General features: G+C 37.1%; 1 protein-coding gene across 1 annotated transcript in view; it reads left to right on the top strand.

The window, feature by feature from the left end:
* Positions 1–18,879, top strand: part of LOC140195007 (mesoderm induction early response protein 3-like) — a 61,436-nt gene that overhangs the window by 9,759 nt on the left and 32,798 nt on the right. The window contains exons 3-7 of the mRNA XM_072252552.1: positions 2,970–3,115; positions 6,958–7,092; positions 7,208–7,328; positions 14,521–14,603; positions 17,447–17,519. Coding sequence (XP_072108653.1) covers positions 2,970–3,115; positions 6,958–7,092; positions 7,208–7,328; positions 14,521–14,603; positions 17,447–17,519 — 558 coding nt within the window. The remainder of the gene's footprint in view (positions 1–2,969; positions 3,116–6,957; positions 7,093–7,207; positions 7,329–14,520; positions 14,604–17,446; positions 17,520–18,879) is intronic.

Genomic DNA, 18,879 nt, shown 5'->3' with positions numbered 1-18,879 from the left:
ATGGTGTGAAGTTTGCATGTTGTTTTGAAGACAGTATTATCTATACTTTGTAAATATGGATTGCCCTTTGTGTTTAGCAAATAAATATCGAGCCCCACACTGAGCCAGCAGACCTTTCCACTGAAAGCGTCTCCGTATGATGCCGGCTATACCTTTTTTTTGTCGAATAAAGAAGCTGCTTTGTATCTACCAGTAACTCTCTCTCCGGTGATTTCATTCACGCAACAACAATTGCAACCCAAATATTGGGTTAAGCATTAGAACAAAAGTGTTAATATTTAAAATCTGAAATTATGGTATAACAATGGCGACCTCTCTTTCAGGCAAAGAAACTTAAGTATTTTATTAAATTTCTTGGCTGTGGCATTTAATCAGCTATATACTGATGATTGTCTTTCGCAAATCTGAAACAATTAAGATACTGTTCAACGAATGAGAGAGGAACCAGAGGACATGCTAAGCTAATTCACAAGAAGTTGAGGCAAGTGATGCTCTTGTTAGGTTTATTATGAGATTATTTAATTTGAATTATTAATTTCACTTCATAGTGCCTGAGGATATACTGGAGATTAGTAGGTTTGTCACTATTGTACAAGCTTTTATCACTGGTTAGGATACAGTTTTTCAGTTTTGAATTGCATCTGCTAATACTTTGGTGCATATGCATTTGAATTAATGTGGGTATTTTTATTGAATAAATTGAACATAATATAGTGTTAGGTGTGGTCATTTTCCTCTTCTTATGTTAACCAAGATAAAACAAAAGCAAAATGCCATAGTGCTAACAGTGAAATTTGTTAAAATAATGTCAGCCAGCAGAAGTCTGTTGATCAACAACTTGGTGCTATAACAGTGTGTCCACGTATCTCTCATGTCAAAAGTAGTTTCTATTAACTATTCAAAGAATTTGTATTGTACTGCTTAAGGGTAGAGAAAGTGTATATGTAAATGGAAATTCAGCTTTTGTGCAAAGATGTAAATTTATTGTGGATTTTTGGCTTGGAATCTATATACAAACTTGTGTATAGATATTTTAAAATGTGCCTATTCAAATTTGATTAGAATGCTTTCCTTGAGTACAAGTACTTCTGATCATGTGCTAATGAACCCGGCTACATATTTTCTAAACTTGGGAAGTATTTCAGTCATACAAAAGTCATGGAATCTTGGTAGATTTTTGGGTTTTCCTGCCAAATATTTACTTTGCAGCTATGTTGTCATTAGTGGGACATCTGTCTTTCTATTTTGGCTGGTTTTAGAAATGTTTAAGTTGCTAGCATGTGCACATTTGGGATAATAGACACAGGAAAGAAAATTAAAACTTGCTGATTATGTGAAATATCCTGTTATGTTTATTACATCACCAGATCTCCATCTCTGCCCTAGTACTGAATCAGCTTCAAAGGTGATGATGTTCGGGTTGATTAAGATTTCTCCTCCTCTTTGAGTGGCTAAAAATACTCCTGTAAGCTAAAGATGCATTTATGAAAAAGGGTTATCACATTATTTTTGGCCCAAACTCTTGTTTTGAGCTGCTAATCGAATTGTACAGGGGATCCATTTTCTTCCATAATTGATGTCTTTTACTGACCAGTTTGATCATCTGACTTGAATCCCTGGGGGAGCTGGAATAGGTTTGCTATCTAATTCTCTTTTTGTTGTTTCTTGGAATCTGCTGGTCAGCTTCATAGAAAGCATAGTTTATCCCATGCTCCAGTTTTGGAGTTTTCAGCTTTTAAAACTTGTTCTTATTTTCATTTTATTTCAAGGTTATCTACCATCTTTCAAACTTTCTAAAATGCATCTACTTCACTGTTGAAATTACCTTTCATTTTCATGCTGTGATCATCCTCTCATCTTTGTATATGGTAACTAACAATGCTGTTTTTTTTTAGCGGGGAAAGCTAATTCTTTTTGATTGTGGGAACTCCTGTACAGAAAATGTGAATAATTGTGGAATTATAGCTTCTGGTGAGAAATGAAATGCCATTTGTTTGGAAGTCATAAGTCCTCCTGAAGGAATTGTCAACTGAAAACTAGTTTTAATATTTCAGATTTCTTGCACTGCCATTTGCCAGTGTCATTTCAAGATCCCATAATTGATGCTCCTCTACTTGGGATGAATGTATTTTAAATTTTTAAATGTTTCATTTTATGACTTGCATTTAGTGATACTGATAGAAATCAAAACTCGTGGACCAGATCAAATGGCAAAACTTAGCGCTATGTTTGGTATTAACTGATGAAAGTCTCAGTGGACTGTTTTATGAAAATGGCACTGAGCTACCAAAAACAAATGATTTAATTTTTTTTAGTTGCTCAGTACAATGGTCTAGTTTTCTGGCAAAAAGTTGGTCCAATGGAGAAGGGGTTGTTGGGATCATGCAGTCATATGCTGTCAGAGCCATTTAGTCTGTTGTGTTGTAGCAGTGACTAGGAATCATTGTGAGACTTATCGAGCTCTGTTGCTGGTGCTTTTTCTTTCATTATTCTCCCATTCAACAACTTCATTTGGCTACTTTTAATGTTTGTTTATGATGTTCTGTCTGTCCTATGTTTTATTTAAATTACTTAAACACATCTGAGTTTTTTTTTGCTTAAATGCTAATATATCCCTCCCTACTTTCATTTTCACTTTCTGTTGGCATTGAGCAATACTAGAATTTAGTATTTTTTCATATATAGTGATCTTTTGCCTCTAATAGCTGTAGTTTCTTACACGTTTTGGAATTGAGTACTTTGTAGAGGAATTCTGATTTTGAATCTTCATATTAAATAACCAAATCTTTTGAATTAGCCAATTTAGTCTTGGGCAAATGAAATCCTCTCTGGAGTCATCTAAATCAAATCATTTAAACTTACACTGGTATCTAGTATAAGCAGTTTGTGAAGTGATTGATTTGCCAGAACACAATATAAGATGTATCACAGATTTAGTATACACTCATGTCATTGTTTTTACTTTATAGTTGGCTCATTATCGTCTGAGGATCATGATTTCGACCCTACAGCAGAAATGCTAGTGCATGATTACGATGATGAGCGAACACTTGAAGAAGAGGAAATGTTAGAGGGAGGGAAGAATTTCACATCAGAAATTGAAGATTTGGAAAGGGTATCTATTTTTTTAAACAGTGAACTAACTTTACATTTGAATTGTTTGAAATTGAAATGGTGCTGCTTTGTCACAAAATTCATCAATAGTCTTTATAGCTTAATATAATGTAAAGATTTGTAATGTAGGACTATCTTCCATGATCATGAATTATTACTCTGCTTAAGAATAGCTGGTGGTAGGGTTCGTAACTGGATTTTTTAAAGTAACATTCTGTTTCTTTCACCTTGTGCTAAAAAAAATTGTAACATGCTAAAAGAGGAAAAGCTAAGTCAATGTATTCTGTACAGAGTGTATACCCATTAAAGAAAAATGTTTTCCTATACTTATCTGTATACATTAAAAGGGACATTACCAGGAATTTTTATTTATTAATGGGATGTGAATATGGCATTTATTTTCTATCCTTCTCCTTATGAATAATGCTTTGATAAGAGAGCTGGTAATAATGGTGCTGTGTCTGAATTTGCATTTTCCAGTCTAGGTAGGAACAGCTGATATCCATGGTCATAATTACTACTGTTATTGGATAAAATATATATTTTTAGCAGATAGAAACCAATGTCGTTATGGAACATTTTCTTTTAATCTTTCTACTAGACGGTGGGAATATTAGCCATATGAATGGAGCCTGCATGCACTCTTGAAAGCAGGGGAAAGATATCAAAGCCAGTCAAACTATGTTGATTTTTTCCAATGTATTGCTGGAAGTTCAAGCTTTTGGCTGAGAGGTTTGGCCCAAGCCTTCAGTTTAAACTTTTGGGCAATGTGAAATTATATGGATTATGAACAGGGAATTAGGAAAAAGGGAAAACCAAATTGACTTTTTATGTTAATTTTGATGTTTAAAGTGAAACAGCTGTCATTCAACAAACCATAAACACAAGAGATTCTGCAGATGCTGGAAATCCAGAGCAACACACACAAAATGCTGGAGGAACTAAGCAGGTCCGGGAGCAACTACGGAAGTGAATAAACATTTGAAGCTTCAGGACTGATGAAGGGTCTTGGCCCAAAATGTCAACTATATATTCCCTTCCATGGATGCTGCCTGACCTGCTATGTTCCTCCAGCATTTTGTGTGCGTTGCAGTTGTTTCTCAAGGAGGACAATAAAATTTCTGTCAAATATGAGAACAACTAAACTTTGGACAAGTTTTATCCTGTAAAGTTTGAGATTATTGCATTAAAATTCTCTTTAAAAATATGCATGAAGCCAAATACCCTGGAGTACTTCTCATGAGATAGATACTGTGTGCCATTGGCTGGAGAATTTCATTCCATAACAGTCTTTTTGCTTCATTGTCTGGCATGTCCATGTATAACCATCAAACCAGAGGTCCAAACTTTATGTGAGAAATGTAGAAAAATGTTTGGGGGCAGCATTAAATTTGCTTAAAAATGAGATGCCATGTTAGTGAACTTGTAATATAGTACTAGTTGTATTCTAAACAGCAATAGCAGCTTGGAATATAGAAAACTAAGTGGTCGCACAATTAACAGATAAAATCAAAGTTCTGTAATCCTGTCTCACATCACGAGTGCAAGAAGTAACAGGAAGAGGAGGCCATCCTCGCTGTTAGTGAGACCCAGCATGAATAGCAGAAACAATAATGATGCATTTGCAATGATCTTCAATGGAATGTGCCGAGTAGAGCCTTCAGATTAGCTTTCCTCTAAGAATTTGGCATAGATATCAGTTTTCAGCCAATTTGATTTACAAACGGGGAAAAAAAAAGGCTGAGATCCCTGGATACAGGAAAGGTTCTGGAACTAACTAGCATCCCAGATACAGAACTGAAATATGGATTCCAGAATTAACTTGCCTTTAGCAAGCTCTTTAAGCATAGTTATGATATTAACATTTAATTTAGAACGCATACAATTGTTGAGATACATCCTGTTAAAGAAATGCAGAAAAAATACAATTCTGATAATTACCAGCAAAGACAGAAGTTGTTGTCAACAAAGTTAACAAGCAATGCGTACATGCCAATAATTTGCTCTTTACTGTTCGTTTTGGGTTTTACCTGAAGCTCCTAGCTCCAGCCTTGCCACATCCGTGATTCAAACATGGACCAAACAATGGATATGATGTGACTGACTACTCATGACTTGGAGACTGTATTTGACTGACTGTCATTAAGATTCCTAGTAATACTAAAGTCAAAAAATTTTAAAGGGATATCTCACCATTAGTCAAGAGTTCTACCTTGCATAGAATATGATGGTTGTGTGTGTGTGTTTTTAATGAGGTCGGTTTCCCAGTGCAATCACTGGGGCCGAATACAATCAGCTGCTTCATCAGTGACCTTTGTGAGTCAGGAATGGGGCAGTTTGCTAATGATTGCACTGTGTTCAATTCCATTTGCAGTCATCACTAATCATGCCTGCATGCCGTTACATTTGAATGTTGTTCAGGCATATGCTGACGAGAAACAATTCAATTTGTTAGCCAATAAAAATCTACCCAAGATGTTCAGTGACATTTTTTTCTAGTCCCCTGCCCTCCAAGTTTGCTGTAGCTACAAGAGCAAGTCAAGGGTTGGGCATCCTGAGCAAATGACTTGCTTCCTGACTCCCCAGAGCCTTTCATTTACAAACAATTCAATCCAGGACCAAATGGCCTGCTTGGCTGCCACACTGTCCACCAACTGACCCACCTCCGACCCTGCCCTCCTTATTCACAGGTGTTGCCCCAAGGTTTCAGTGTGAATCACTGACAGTGTAAGCAACTTTCTGAAGCTATTTACAGCAATATTTTCCCCAAACTCTTGACTTGTACCACCACGAAAGGCAGGGGAAACAGACACACAGGAACATTTCCACTAACACATTTTCCTTTAAGTCCTGCGCTATCTGATCTTAAAAGTCCTTTACAGATCCTTCAGTTCTGAGTCTAAATCTGGCTGTTCCTTACCCAATATTATGTGCAGTATCTTCTACAAAAAGATTGGAATGGTTTATGAAGGACATTTGGGGGTAAGAAGAGCCAGCTTATTATCTTCCTGTCAGTGATACCCACATGATATAAACACATTTTTTTTTTAAAAATCACCAGGCCTAGGAAGAACAGCAATTATGCTGCATTAATTAGAATAATATGGGATGTACTTCTATGTGCCTTTCTTGATTACTCTTTTCAGGCAGAACTCGCATTCATGGAAGCTTGGTGTATGGTTCAGGACAATGGCTAATTTATTTTTCCACAGCCATTTGTTCATCATTTTTAAATGTTATGAAATCTGTTCTCCATCAATCTTTAAAGAAATTATCTGTCCTTTATCACATTGCAACTTAAATATCCCCTTACCTGAAATGCAGTCAAAATGCTAAATTTTACTTTGCATCTAGTCATTAGTTGCTTGGTTCACTGCTTTGTTTTCCACCAAAAGATGCATGCTTGTTTTGAAGAACCTCCTGAAATAAATTCCCTAAGTATGTGCAGGGTCTGCTTTGAATCCTTCATACTGGATCACCTATTTTCAATTATTATGAAAGTATTACCTTAACAATTCATCTTTATTGCCAAAGGACTGTTTTACGTCCTTTGCTTGCTTTTTATTCTAAACTCATGTTTATTTTTGTCTTGCACTTAAAATTACATTCCAAACTCTCTGTCTGCTTGTGGGAATGATAGAAGTACTTTTGGATGGAAATGCAGATTGGAGCTTGTGATTTTCGTTTCTAAAACTAGTTTGTATTATTAAATCTAGTTGGCTTGGAATTTATTAAATTATTTTTTTTAATAGTTAATAAAATGTGAATGAAACTGGTAATTCTAAATGGTTAGGGATTCCTTATCTGTCATTGAACAGTGAATAAATAATTTGTGTTTAACAGGAGAGCAACATGCCACTCGATGATTTGCTGGTACTCTATGGATATGATCCTCCTGTTCCGGTGTTAGAAAATGAAAATCCAGGGAGTTCTCCAAGTGAACTTGCTGATGAGTTACCTGACATGACTCTTGATAAGGCAAGCTTTATAATTTCCATATCTTTTTTGCAATGTATATATGTATGCTTGAAGAATGTTATTTAATGTGTACACTCGATTTTGTCCAATATATTTTCTTATTTGGATTTAACAGGAGGAGATAGCAAAAGACTTACTTTCAGGTGATGATGAAGAAACACAGTCTTCTGCTGATGACTTGACTCCATCTGTAACTTCTCATGAAACAACTGATTTATTTCCCCGACATTTAAGATGTAAGTTATGGGTTAAAAACAAAAGTATCTTATCAAAAACTTTGGGTCTCCAGTTATATCCACAGGTTGTACAATTAGCAACTTAAAAGAGCATGCAGCTGACTAACATGTTATTAGATCAGTGCATCACAAATAGTTCAATACTTGCAGCTCATCTTTGTTTCAAAACCAGCATGTGTATATTAGCAGATATGTTTTTGGATCATGTAACTGTACTTGATCTATGCTCATTCAGCACCATTACTGTCATTTGTAAGTGGGATTAGTGACAGGTCATCTTGTACATTATAATAGAAAATAATGCTTAATAAGTATTTTTCAATATTTTTATTGGAGGTAAAAATTCTGTGTTGGGAAAGTACATTTTTTTTGTGTGTTTTATGCTCTGGATTTTACTATTAACTGGACAGAGCTTCCAAAATCATCTGATCCTTAACTCATAACCTTGGCTGTGTACTCCATACTTACTGGATTCGTATTTCATAATGCAGTTTTCCTGAAGGCCTCTCTCATAGCATTTGGTGAATGAGTATGCTTACTGTGATATGTGGTTAGATTGTACAAGATCCATCACTACAATAAATATATCTGTTGACAAGGCATCTATCTTCTTGTTTGGGTGGTATTACACGTGAAGTTCACAGGAAAGTATTCCAACCCAGATGTCAGTTTCTTGTACGTGAAAGTATTTTTTTTTAAAGCTGCAGTGTTTATTGAAGTATGTACTACAATCTTGTTTTAGCTATAAATGTGAAAACCAAGAACAGTGTGTGCAGTTCCTTGACATAATGGGCTATAATTGAGATACTTTTTTAAAGAGTGCAGTGAAGTATTTTATATGAAAGTACTTTGAAATTCATCTTTTTCTAAACACACTTTGCCTAATTACAGACATATTTTGTACCTCAAAGTGATTTTGTTAAATTTCATAAGCCTAGGGATAGTAACTATGTTTTTAAAAAAAATACATTTGGAGATCTAGCCTTTTCCATATTCAGCTGAACTATTGATGGATATGTGGGACCATGTACAAATATTGTCATTTCAGTGACTATTACAAAGACCATTATTGTTTCAGTTGTGTATATATTTACCTGATGTTGGGAATTTTGTCCCCAGGAATGAATTGTAGGTTTATCATGTGGAAAAGCAAACAATTATTTGCGTGGCTTTATAGTTATTGCTAAGCACAAGATGGTGTCAACGCAGGGAAATCTTTACTTTCAGCAATCATTTTAAACAAAATGATTACTTGCATGTTTCTTGGCAAAAAGTATGATAATGGGCATACTGATCATCATTCTCTCGGAGTAAGTCAATTTTTAAAGAGTAATAGCATTTTTCTAACACAATTTCCTTCCTTCATTCATTTTAGAGACTCTTTCCTTGTCTCATGTATTGTAACATTTCCCCTTTGCAACATGTAAATGCTTGGCACTATTTTCTCACTTGGTTGAGTTCTGTGTTCTCTTGTTTTCCAGCTTGGATTATTGATCTTCAAGCAAGTTGTCTGCTGGTTTTAAACATTACACAAAATGTATTGACGGCTTCGTTGTGGCAGATGGCCACTTCAGTTTGTTGAAATTATGCTTGAAGCACAACCTGGCATTGTGCGCTATATGCTTGGAAGTCTCCTCCTGTACCAGACGGGAGAGTCTGCAAATCTCCAAGAAAAGCATCCATTGCAGGAGTGAGGTCTGGGAGCCAGGTAAGTTGGCCCCCACCATAAGCCTGCTCCACAGGTGCCAAAAAATATGGTTCCTCCTAAGGTTACCACTCCTGCTGTGGCTCAACTTATGGCGCTGCTTTGTATGAGGAGTCAATCCAATGTAGTGCCAAGCAAACTTGATGCCAGGATGTCACTTCTTTTACTCTTGCACCATTCTATTTCCACCAAACCTTTCCCCACACCACCCCTTTCCATTGCCACTATTTCTGCTTCTCCCTTCTCCCTCAAACTTGCCACAACAACATCTTTTCGTTTGAAGGGAAGATGTAGGAAACTCCTTCTGGAATGTGTAGCAGTTGGTCAGGCATCATTCATTATTTGCGCTGACCTGTTTGAGAACACAAACTGCTGTTGACAAATTCTCCAGTGATGGCAAGAATTTTCCTTTATAAACAACAGGAAATGTGGATATTTGATTGTGTTGCTGTCCAAAAAAAAGTAATTGGTTCTTCATTTTATTCTGCTAAGATGAGGTCCAGAGACCCAAACAATACAGATTCCTGTTCTTATCCAAGGATTACTTCATTTGAAGATGAATCAGATGATATCTGGAACAGTTGCATCCATATTTGGGCACTACCTAAATCAGACTTAACGTCTTTTGTCCTTAACATTATCCAAGTTAGTCCATTTCAACTCGTGGCATGAGAGTGGGTGAAGAATTTTTAGCTGGTACTTTCACATTTTATTCTTCTTGCATTCTCCTTAATCTTTATCTTTGAAGGCATCTGTGACATTATTATCACTATTACTACACTGTGTTTGTACTTGCTTAGCTGCTGATGGAGTCAAGAAAAAACCTTTTCTCCATGATGAAAAGAAGGTTGTTGAATACATCTTTGTACCCGATGCTATTTCTGCATCTGTCTTTTGTGGGCTCTTTTGAAACTTGGCTGATGTTTTGTTTCAATGTGACTGATTACCCACAGGAAGCCTCTGAGATTTTGCATTCAAAGAAATGATATTAAAGTGCAATGTTCATTTTAGTCTTGCGACACCATCTAAGGTGACAGCTTCTCTGTGACCCATCAACACTAAGATCTATCTACATTTGAATTTTTGACTTGTCAGGACTGCTTATCACATCAGAGCATAAACCCCAGTCCAGAAACCCTTGTCTTCAGAACTCTGGGGTTTCTCATGACTTGGAACCAAGGTCATAAACATGGCACTGTTTGAATTCAAGAAATGTTGTATGCGTGTGGTTTTATTACAGAGCAAAGGGGATCTTTGAGCTACTCACCTTTCTACCTTGAACTTTTTGTGATCAATTGGAGTTGTAGGTATTCCCCTCCTCCAAACAGAAAAACGCTGGAAAGGGAAAGAAATAAGTAAGGCAACATCTTTGGAAAGAAAATTAGTTTAACTTGCTGTTAACTCCATGCTTAGAAAAGCCTTCTCTAGCTATACTCCACCATTGTAAATTCCCATTTTCTGTACCAAGTTTTATAGCAGATACTGTCTTTTCCTTAAGTGTGTGGGATGTCAGCTTTGTTTTCTGGATGTGTTCAACATATTTTTAATATTGGTCCATTGCAGTTTCTTTTTTGAGATTGCTGTATTTAAGATATTCTCTACTCATCTGTGGACCAATTTCAGGATTCTTCATTTGGAAATATAACCAAGCGCTGTCTTGCATTTTGAGGTCAAATTGTGTCTTGTATTGTAGTTCTTCTTTTGGCCTCCAGTTCCAACCTCTTGGCCTATTAATTGTTGCATTCTTGACAAATAAGAATATCTGTATATATGGTGCATGATTCCGTAGCATTTCAAAGATTGCTTTTTCTTGCACCTATTCATTAAGACTTATTTCTAGAGTGCTGGCAGTTTTTGAGTACTGATCATGTGTGTATTCCAATCCATTTTATTGATGGTGACATTCAGTCAGTTGAGCCAACTGTAATTTTATTTAATTGTTCAGGAACTGAAATGGTTACTGCCTTGGTTTTCAAATGGAAAGTGGTCATTTGATAGCTGTTGATTTGTGTTAACACTCGACAAACTTCAATTTATTTCAGATTTTTGCACGTTTAAAAGATAGTTTGATTGATATCCACTTTATTTTGTAAATTCTAATTTGTTCAAGTTTTTCTTTCTCATTGAATATTATATCAAAAATAATTTATTGTATTCTTTTTGGAACCTGGCTTTGAATAAAGCACTCCAAATAATTTACTCAAGAAAAATAAGACCTCAGTAAATTTCATAAATTTCTTGCTGATTTTGAAATATGAACAATAATGGCAACTGTTATTCTTTCAATTCACTAACTGATGAGAGCAGTTCGTGTTCAGTTGTAGAAGACCTTTCTTTTTAATGTTCTTCAGAACTGTATATTTAATACATTGGATGTATATAGTTATATTTTTGTTTTCAAATTAAGATTGCAAAGAGCATTTGACTTCTCTTTCTTGCCCACAATACTGTTTCTTCAAGCAGTCTTTGTCACCAAAATTTGTATCTTAACATTGTGCTTGTCCAGACAAATATGAAAGACATCCAATTTATGTCTGACCCGATGCATAAAAATGCAGAATTAGCATTTACAAATCTCATTTCAGTCCCTATAGCTTCTCTAGCTACTTTACTCCATCATTTGAGCTAAGCTTTATTCTTTACTAATTGTTAGTGCTGACATCTGTTTAATAAGTTGTGTAAGGAACACTCACAATGCACTGGAGGAACTCAGCAGGTCAGTCAGCATCAGGTGAAAAGATTAGTCGACGTTTCGGGCCGAAACCCTTCGTCAGGACTGAAGGAAGAACTTTGGGGAGGGTTTGAAGAATGCTGGTAGTTGAAAAAACAGTAATTTTAAAGACAAAGGGGTGGAGGAGGGGAAGCAGGGAGGTGATTGGCAGGAGAACAATGCGAAGTAGTAGAAGCAGGCGGAACTATGAGGGAGGTGATGTGAAATAGGGATAGAGGAAGGGAGGGGGAGGGAATTGCCGGAAGTTGGAGAAACCTATGTTCATACCAAAGGGCTGGAGACTACCTAGACGGTATATGAGGTTTTGCTTCTCCAACCTGGGTTTAGCCTCATCATGGCAGTAGAGGAGGCCATGTATGGACATACCGGAATGGGAAGCAGAGTTGAAGTGGGTGGCTACCGGGGGATCCTGTCTGTTGTGGCGGCTGGAGTGGAGGTGCTCGACGAAGCGGTCCCCCAATCTGCGTCGGGTTTCACCGATGTAGAGGAGGTCGCACCGGGAGCACCGATGCAATAGATGACCCCAACAGATTCGCAAGTGAAGTGTTGCCTCACCTGGAAGGACTGTTTGGGGCCCTGAATAGTGGCAAGAGAGGAGGTGTAGGGACAGGTGTAGCAGTACGCTTACAGGGATAAGTGCCGGGTGGGAGGTCCATGGGGATGGACGTGCGGATAAGTGAGTCGCGTAAGGATCGATCCCTGCGGAAAGCGGAGAGGGGTGGAGAGGGATATGTGCTTAGTGGTGGGGTCCTGTTGAAGGTGGCGGAAGTTGTGGAGGATAATGTGCTGGATCCGGAGGCTGGTGGGGTGGTAGGTGAGGACAAGGGGAACTCTGTCCCTGTTGTGGTGGCAGGAAGATGGGGTGAGGGCCGAAGTGCGGGAAATGGAGGAGATGCGGGTGAGGGCATCATTGATCACCGTAGAAGGGAAACCACAATCCTTAAAGAAAGAGGACATTTGAGATGTCCTGGAACGGAAAGCCTCATCCTGGGAGCAGATGCGGCGGAGACGGAGGAATTGGGAATAGGGAATTGCATTTTTGCATGTGGCGGGGTGGGAAGACGGTATGAACGTAGAATTCTCCAACTTCCGGTAATTCCCTCCCTTCCCTTCCTCTATCCCTATTTCACATCACCTCCCTCATAGTTCCGCCTCCTTCTAATACTTCGCATTGTTCTCCTGCCAATCACCTCCCTGCTTCCCCTTCCCCACCCCTTTATCTTTAAAATTACTGTTTTTTTCAACTACCAGCATTCTTCAAACCCTCCCCAAAGTTCTTCCTTCAGTCCTGACGAAGGGTTTTGGCCCGAAACGTCGACTAATCTTTTCAACTGATGCTAACTGACCTGCTGAGTTCCTCCAGCGCATTGTGAGTGTTCCTTTGACAACAGCATCTGCAGATTATTTTGTGTTTAATAAATTGTGTATCCATTTAGGTGAACATCCCATCGGTTAGCTGTTTTTAAATGTAATTACACCACTTGTCCTTTTTATACATTAACTGCATCAATTAATGTTAATTTTACTGATAGAAAAAGTTGATTTGCTAAAGAACTGTTGGTAAGTTTTTCTTTCATTTTGTCTTTATCGAGTCAGCGAATCTGTTTCAACAAAATTGTGTTGGTACATTACATATTTAACTGGTTAATCAGAGATTGGCGAAGAAGAGAAGCAGCTACTGGAGTACTTTTTGGTGCTCAGACAAAAAAAAATGGACCTGTGTAGTTTCTGATTTTCTTTGTGCTTTGCAACTCCCAAAAAAATAGACAATTTTTCTGGTTGCTTTTGTTGAACTTTAATACTGTTATCACAGAATAGTAGTAAGTAGAATTTTTAGCCACGTAGTTGACCAAGTAATATCTAAGGGGTAAAATTTTCTCCTAGGGGCAGTGGTGTCCTCAATTTCATGGGAGGGATGTGAGAAGGTGAAATAAATATCCAATTCAGAGGCTATTAGGCATGAGAATCTTAAGCAACATCTTAACCCCAGCATTTGTGTACTTGATGACTTAATAATGTTTTGATATCTAATCAGTAATTTGAGGGAAAACTTTGTAATTGTTTTATTTAACCCTTGGGCCAATACTTTTAACTGAATTTTCAATGTTTTTAGTGTGATTAATAAAATCTTCGATCTTCAGGAATATGCTGAATATCTATGGAAATTTAGATCATTGCCTTTTGTAGGGCAGTATCTGAGAGCCTTATGTTGAGTTAATGTAGAAATTTACATCAGTCCCCAAGAATTCCTTTGACATATGTCGCTGCCTTTTGGTCAAGCCGAATCAATTTCACATGATAGGTTACTTAAAATCTTAAAACCTTACAAGGATGTTTACCATTATAAGAACACTGGTGTAAACAGCATATGCAAGTTATCAAATTTTTATTGTACACTTTCACTGAGTGGACTTGAAAGTGTAATTGTGATAACTTTTCACATGTTGTTTTCACTGTACACATGATCATTTATAGCAACAGTATTTTTGACAAGATTTGAAACCAAGATGCATGCACTCTGCTCTCTCGAATAATACTTGACACAAAACCTTTTTGTTATGAGGGCATATTGCATTTAAGATATGGAGGGTGTAATGCATGGCATCAAAACATATTCAGAGGATGAATTCTGAATATTGTGGAAAATCTGTAATCGAGAAGGAAAACTGATGTTCTTGGTTAAGAATGACATTTCCCATTAGAAGCGCAAAACAAATTTTTAGCCTTCATGTGACATTTGTTTTTGCCTTTTACAGCAAGCACTGTCTTTGATGGTGATAAAGAATCTGAAGATGAAGAAGGACAAGATGATTGTGTTCCTTCTGAAGATTTGAAAAAGGTAATTGAAGCTTAATGTAGAATATTTAAATTTTCCACTTTGAATTTATGTTCTTCAGAATATTTTGTTTGTCCCTTTGATTTTTGAAGGCAAGTTAAAATGGCAGAATTATCTATCCCAATACCCACAGGAAAGCTCGAGCTGCGTTTCTAACTCTGCATAAAAGTTCCTCAGGGTCATTAAGTTCTCAAGAAGTTGACCCAGATTGCCTCAGTGTGAAATTAATCCAGATTTGAAACTCTATTGATACATTTGTGATCCATTAAATAGTGCCTTATGAAAGGATAACATAATTAATAGAACAAAACATGTAGTTACTGTTGCTATTTTAAAAGTGTTTTAAAAATAGTGGGTTCCAGTTAATTGGGCCGTTGGTTAATCGGGGCAGCCACTAATTTGGGACAATTCTTCAAGAACAAAAAATAATGGATAGAAGTGGCCAGGATTTCTTTTGTTTATTTGGGACACTGGGTTGCTTAATTGGGGTAGGGGATTGTTCAAAAAGTAGTTATTTTGGTCACTGATAGTTGGCGAGAAATAAGTAGCAAGACAATTCTGAGTTGTTCTGCTCACTGCGGTTTCAAGCATTCAGGCTTGGAGATGCTAGAAATGGCCAGGAGTGAAAATGAGACAACTTTACTACTTCAACAATTTGGGAACGACTAAGAATTTGAAGTTATCACTGTTATCTTGAATACAGTGAAAATGAAGATTTGGAGAATGCAGTCATTGATAGCGTTATATGAAGGCGGTCCATTACCTGCACTAGGTGTCTGTATTGATTTTGTTCAGTCAATCAAAAGAACACTGGATGAATTCCTCAGGCAAAACTATAAGGAACTACAGTTTTATAGTAGTGTAGTTGTATTGTTAGTGTTCTAATATGTTCTGCATTTGTTTTAAATACATAATTTGTTAATCAGTTAAATGGTAATTTGTTTTCAATCCATTTAAAAATATTTCCATGAAACTTCGGCTAATTGGGGCAGCCACTTAATTGAGTCAAAATGTACTGGTCCTGATGTGTCTAAGTTAACCAGAATCCACTGTATATATTGGAGAATTTGTGTTAGAGCAGATTTGTTAGTCAGTCTTCTATAATTTGGAGAGCCCTTAGAAATAAATGTAACTTATTTTTCCCAAAGATTTCTGTACCATTTCTGAATCCTTTTCCGCTCACCAAAATTTAAAGTTGAAGAATACATGCAGTTTCCCTATTGATGTAGAAGCAATAACTCAGAAGTTTGTTCGATTTCTTCTTGCTCCTCTTCTAAAGGCGATAATACATATTCAGACAAAGTACCTTAGCAGCTGATGGTCATTTTACATCTTTTTCCAAGTTGTATAGATTAATAGCTGCTTGACTAGTATTTTTGAATCATGGTTAAGTTATCTGATTTGTTTTGACCTCACTTCATAATTCATTGAGGAGATACAATTAAATGATAAGTAAGAGTGGAAATAGTGGCTCATGTTTTTTTTTCCTCACTGGTCTTCATCAGTGTATTCCACTCTACAATTTCAACTTCTGTTTTAGTGAGACTTGACTCATGCTGTGTGATTATTTTGTTTAAGTCAAGAAAGAGAGTTAATTTTCTCAAAGGGGCTGAATTTAATTCATATAGCACCTGTTAAGTCATCAGGGCATCTAATAAGTTGCTTTGACCTTATACTGGTTTTGAATTTAATCTGATTTTAAGATTTACTTCAGGGTAGAAATATAATTCCTTAATGGATTGAGTGAGTTTTGTGGGTTACTGGAAACTTGGGTAGAATGGTGGAGGGTAGTTGACTTTGTGAAGTCAGATTCTGGTAGGACATGGATAAATGGCAGGTCCTTGGGAGCATGAATGTATAGAGAGACTTTAGGGTGGAAATCCATAGCTCTCTGGGAAAACTTGACCACGTGTGTGATAGGAGAGTGAAAAAGGCATTTGGTATACTTTCTTTCAAAGGCGGAGGCTTATAAGAGTTGGGACATCACATTTCAGCTGTAGAAAACATTTGTTAAATGACACTAACAGTATGGTATATAGTTCTGGTTACTTCACGACAGGAAGGAGCAATAAAGAGAATGCAGAACGTGATTACTAGGATGTTGTGAGCAATAGAGGGCTATAGTTATAAGGAGAGATTGGATATGTCAGGTTTATTCTCACTGAGTGAGTAGTGACCTTATAGAAGTTTATAAAATTATGAGGGGAATAGGCTGTTATTTCCCAGGATAGGGGAATCTAAAACAAGAGAGCGCAGTTTAAGGTGAAAGTGGAGAAATTTAAAGGCGATCTGAGGGTTAAATGTTTCACACGGTGGGGGTGAATATCTGGAAGGAACTGTCAGAGGAGCTAACAGAGGCATGTACAGTTATAGCACTTACAACCAGATTTGGCCAATACTTGGACAGGGAGGGAGGGATATGGGCATAATGTGGCCAAATGAAATTAACTCCGACAGACATGACAGTTGACATGAATGTGCTATTTCTGATGGAAAATAATTGTGTTTAATCTTAGCTTCATGTAATGTTCAAGATTTATACTCCCCAGATTTAAGATTTCTTCAACGTGGTTCAAGAAGATGGCGTAGGTTAGGAGAAATAACAGATGGCAATTGTGTGCTAGTCTTGCTCATGATGTCCTGCGCTCTGAATCAGTTTTAAAAAATTACAGCAGAGGATAATATGTTGAATTAAAATTATTTATCATCAATGCAGAAGGTACCTGGTGTTTCAGTGTATCAATAAATAATATCAAATTAGAATCTCTTTAATTGCTTTGTTGCTTTCTGGAAAGTAAATATTTTAGCTGGATAATGATGACTGATTATGGATTCTCCTTGTTTAGGAAATAATGGTGGGTTCAGAGTATCAAGCTGAAATTCCATCAACGCTTTGTAAATATAAAGATGGAGATAAAGGTGAGGGATATCTTTTATGGATTATATATTATAAAATATTCAGGACTCAAATGACTTTTCTCCAGGTGATCCCTAATAAATCAGTACTTTTTTTCTATAATCACTATGATTTTGAATCCACGGAACTGCATGAATTAAGTGCATTGGGATAATGTCAGCTTTGAGAATCTACAGATACAATTGTCAGGGTTGGTTTGGGTATTTTGAAAGAAGAGTCATAGTCACAGAGTGCTACAACACAGAAACAGGGCTTTAGCCCACCTAGTCCATGCCTGCATAGTCTTCCACCTAGTCCCATTCATACCTGCAGTAGACTACAGCCCTCCATACCTTGCCTACCCACATACCTATTCAAACTTCTCTTCAATGTTATAGTTGGACTTGTGTCTACAATGTATACTGGTGGTTCTTTCCATGTGCACCATCCTCTGGGTAAAGAAATTCACCTTTAGCTTCCCTTTAAATTTTTCACCTTTTGCCCAAAATCAATAACCTCTAGCTATAGTCTCATCCAGACTGTGAGGGAAAAGCTATACTCCCATAATTTAGTATCCATTTATATTATCTCCGCTCATTTTCATGTGCTTCAGTGAATTAACCTTTCCCTATAACTCAGGCCCTCAAATCTTGGCAACATCTTTGTAAATTTTCTCTGTATTCTTTGAGCTTCAATAATATCTTTCCTGTGACCAGAACTGTACTCAGTACTTCAGATTTGGCCTCAACAACGTCTGATACAACTTTAACATAATATTCCATGATCTAATTTATGAAAGCCAGTGTGCTAAAAGCTCTTTTTGTAACCCTGTCTACTTATGATGCCGCTTTCACGGTATGATAGATCTGTATTTCCAGATCCCTTTGTTCTGTGACACAGCTCAGTGCCCTGTCATGTACTGTGTTAAGTTTTAACGTAGTTTGTCTTTCCAAAGTGCAATACCTTACCCTTGACTCCTTTAAATTCCTTCAGCCATTTTTCAGCCCGCTTCCCCCAGCTAGTTCAGATTACTTTGCAAGCTTTAGTAGCCTTTCTTACAGTCCACTACACTCCCACTCTTGGTGTCACCTACAGTTTTGCTGATCCTGTTCACCACTTTATCATATAAATCGTTCATATAGATAGTAAACTACAATGGAAACAGCTTCAATCCTTGCGGCACGCAGCCACAAGCTTCCAGTCAAAGAGACGGCTGTCTACTACCACTCCTGGCTACACCCGCTAAGCCAATATTGAATCCAGTTCACTTGGATAAGATGGTGGCGCGGACAGATGTAGTGGCTTCTGCAGGACCAACCAAAGGTGATATTGTCTTTGTTAGAAGTATTTGTTATGATTGCAAGACCCTTCTGGACCCTAAGA

This window comes from Mobula birostris, chromosome 3 (assembly GCF_030028105.1).
Source record: "Mobula birostris isolate sMobBir1 chromosome 3, sMobBir1.hap1, whole genome shotgun sequence".
Taxonomy (NCBI): domain Eukaryota; kingdom Metazoa; phylum Chordata; class Chondrichthyes; order Myliobatiformes; family Myliobatidae; genus Mobula; species Mobula birostris.
This window is presented reverse-complemented; position numbering and strand designations above follow the sequence as displayed.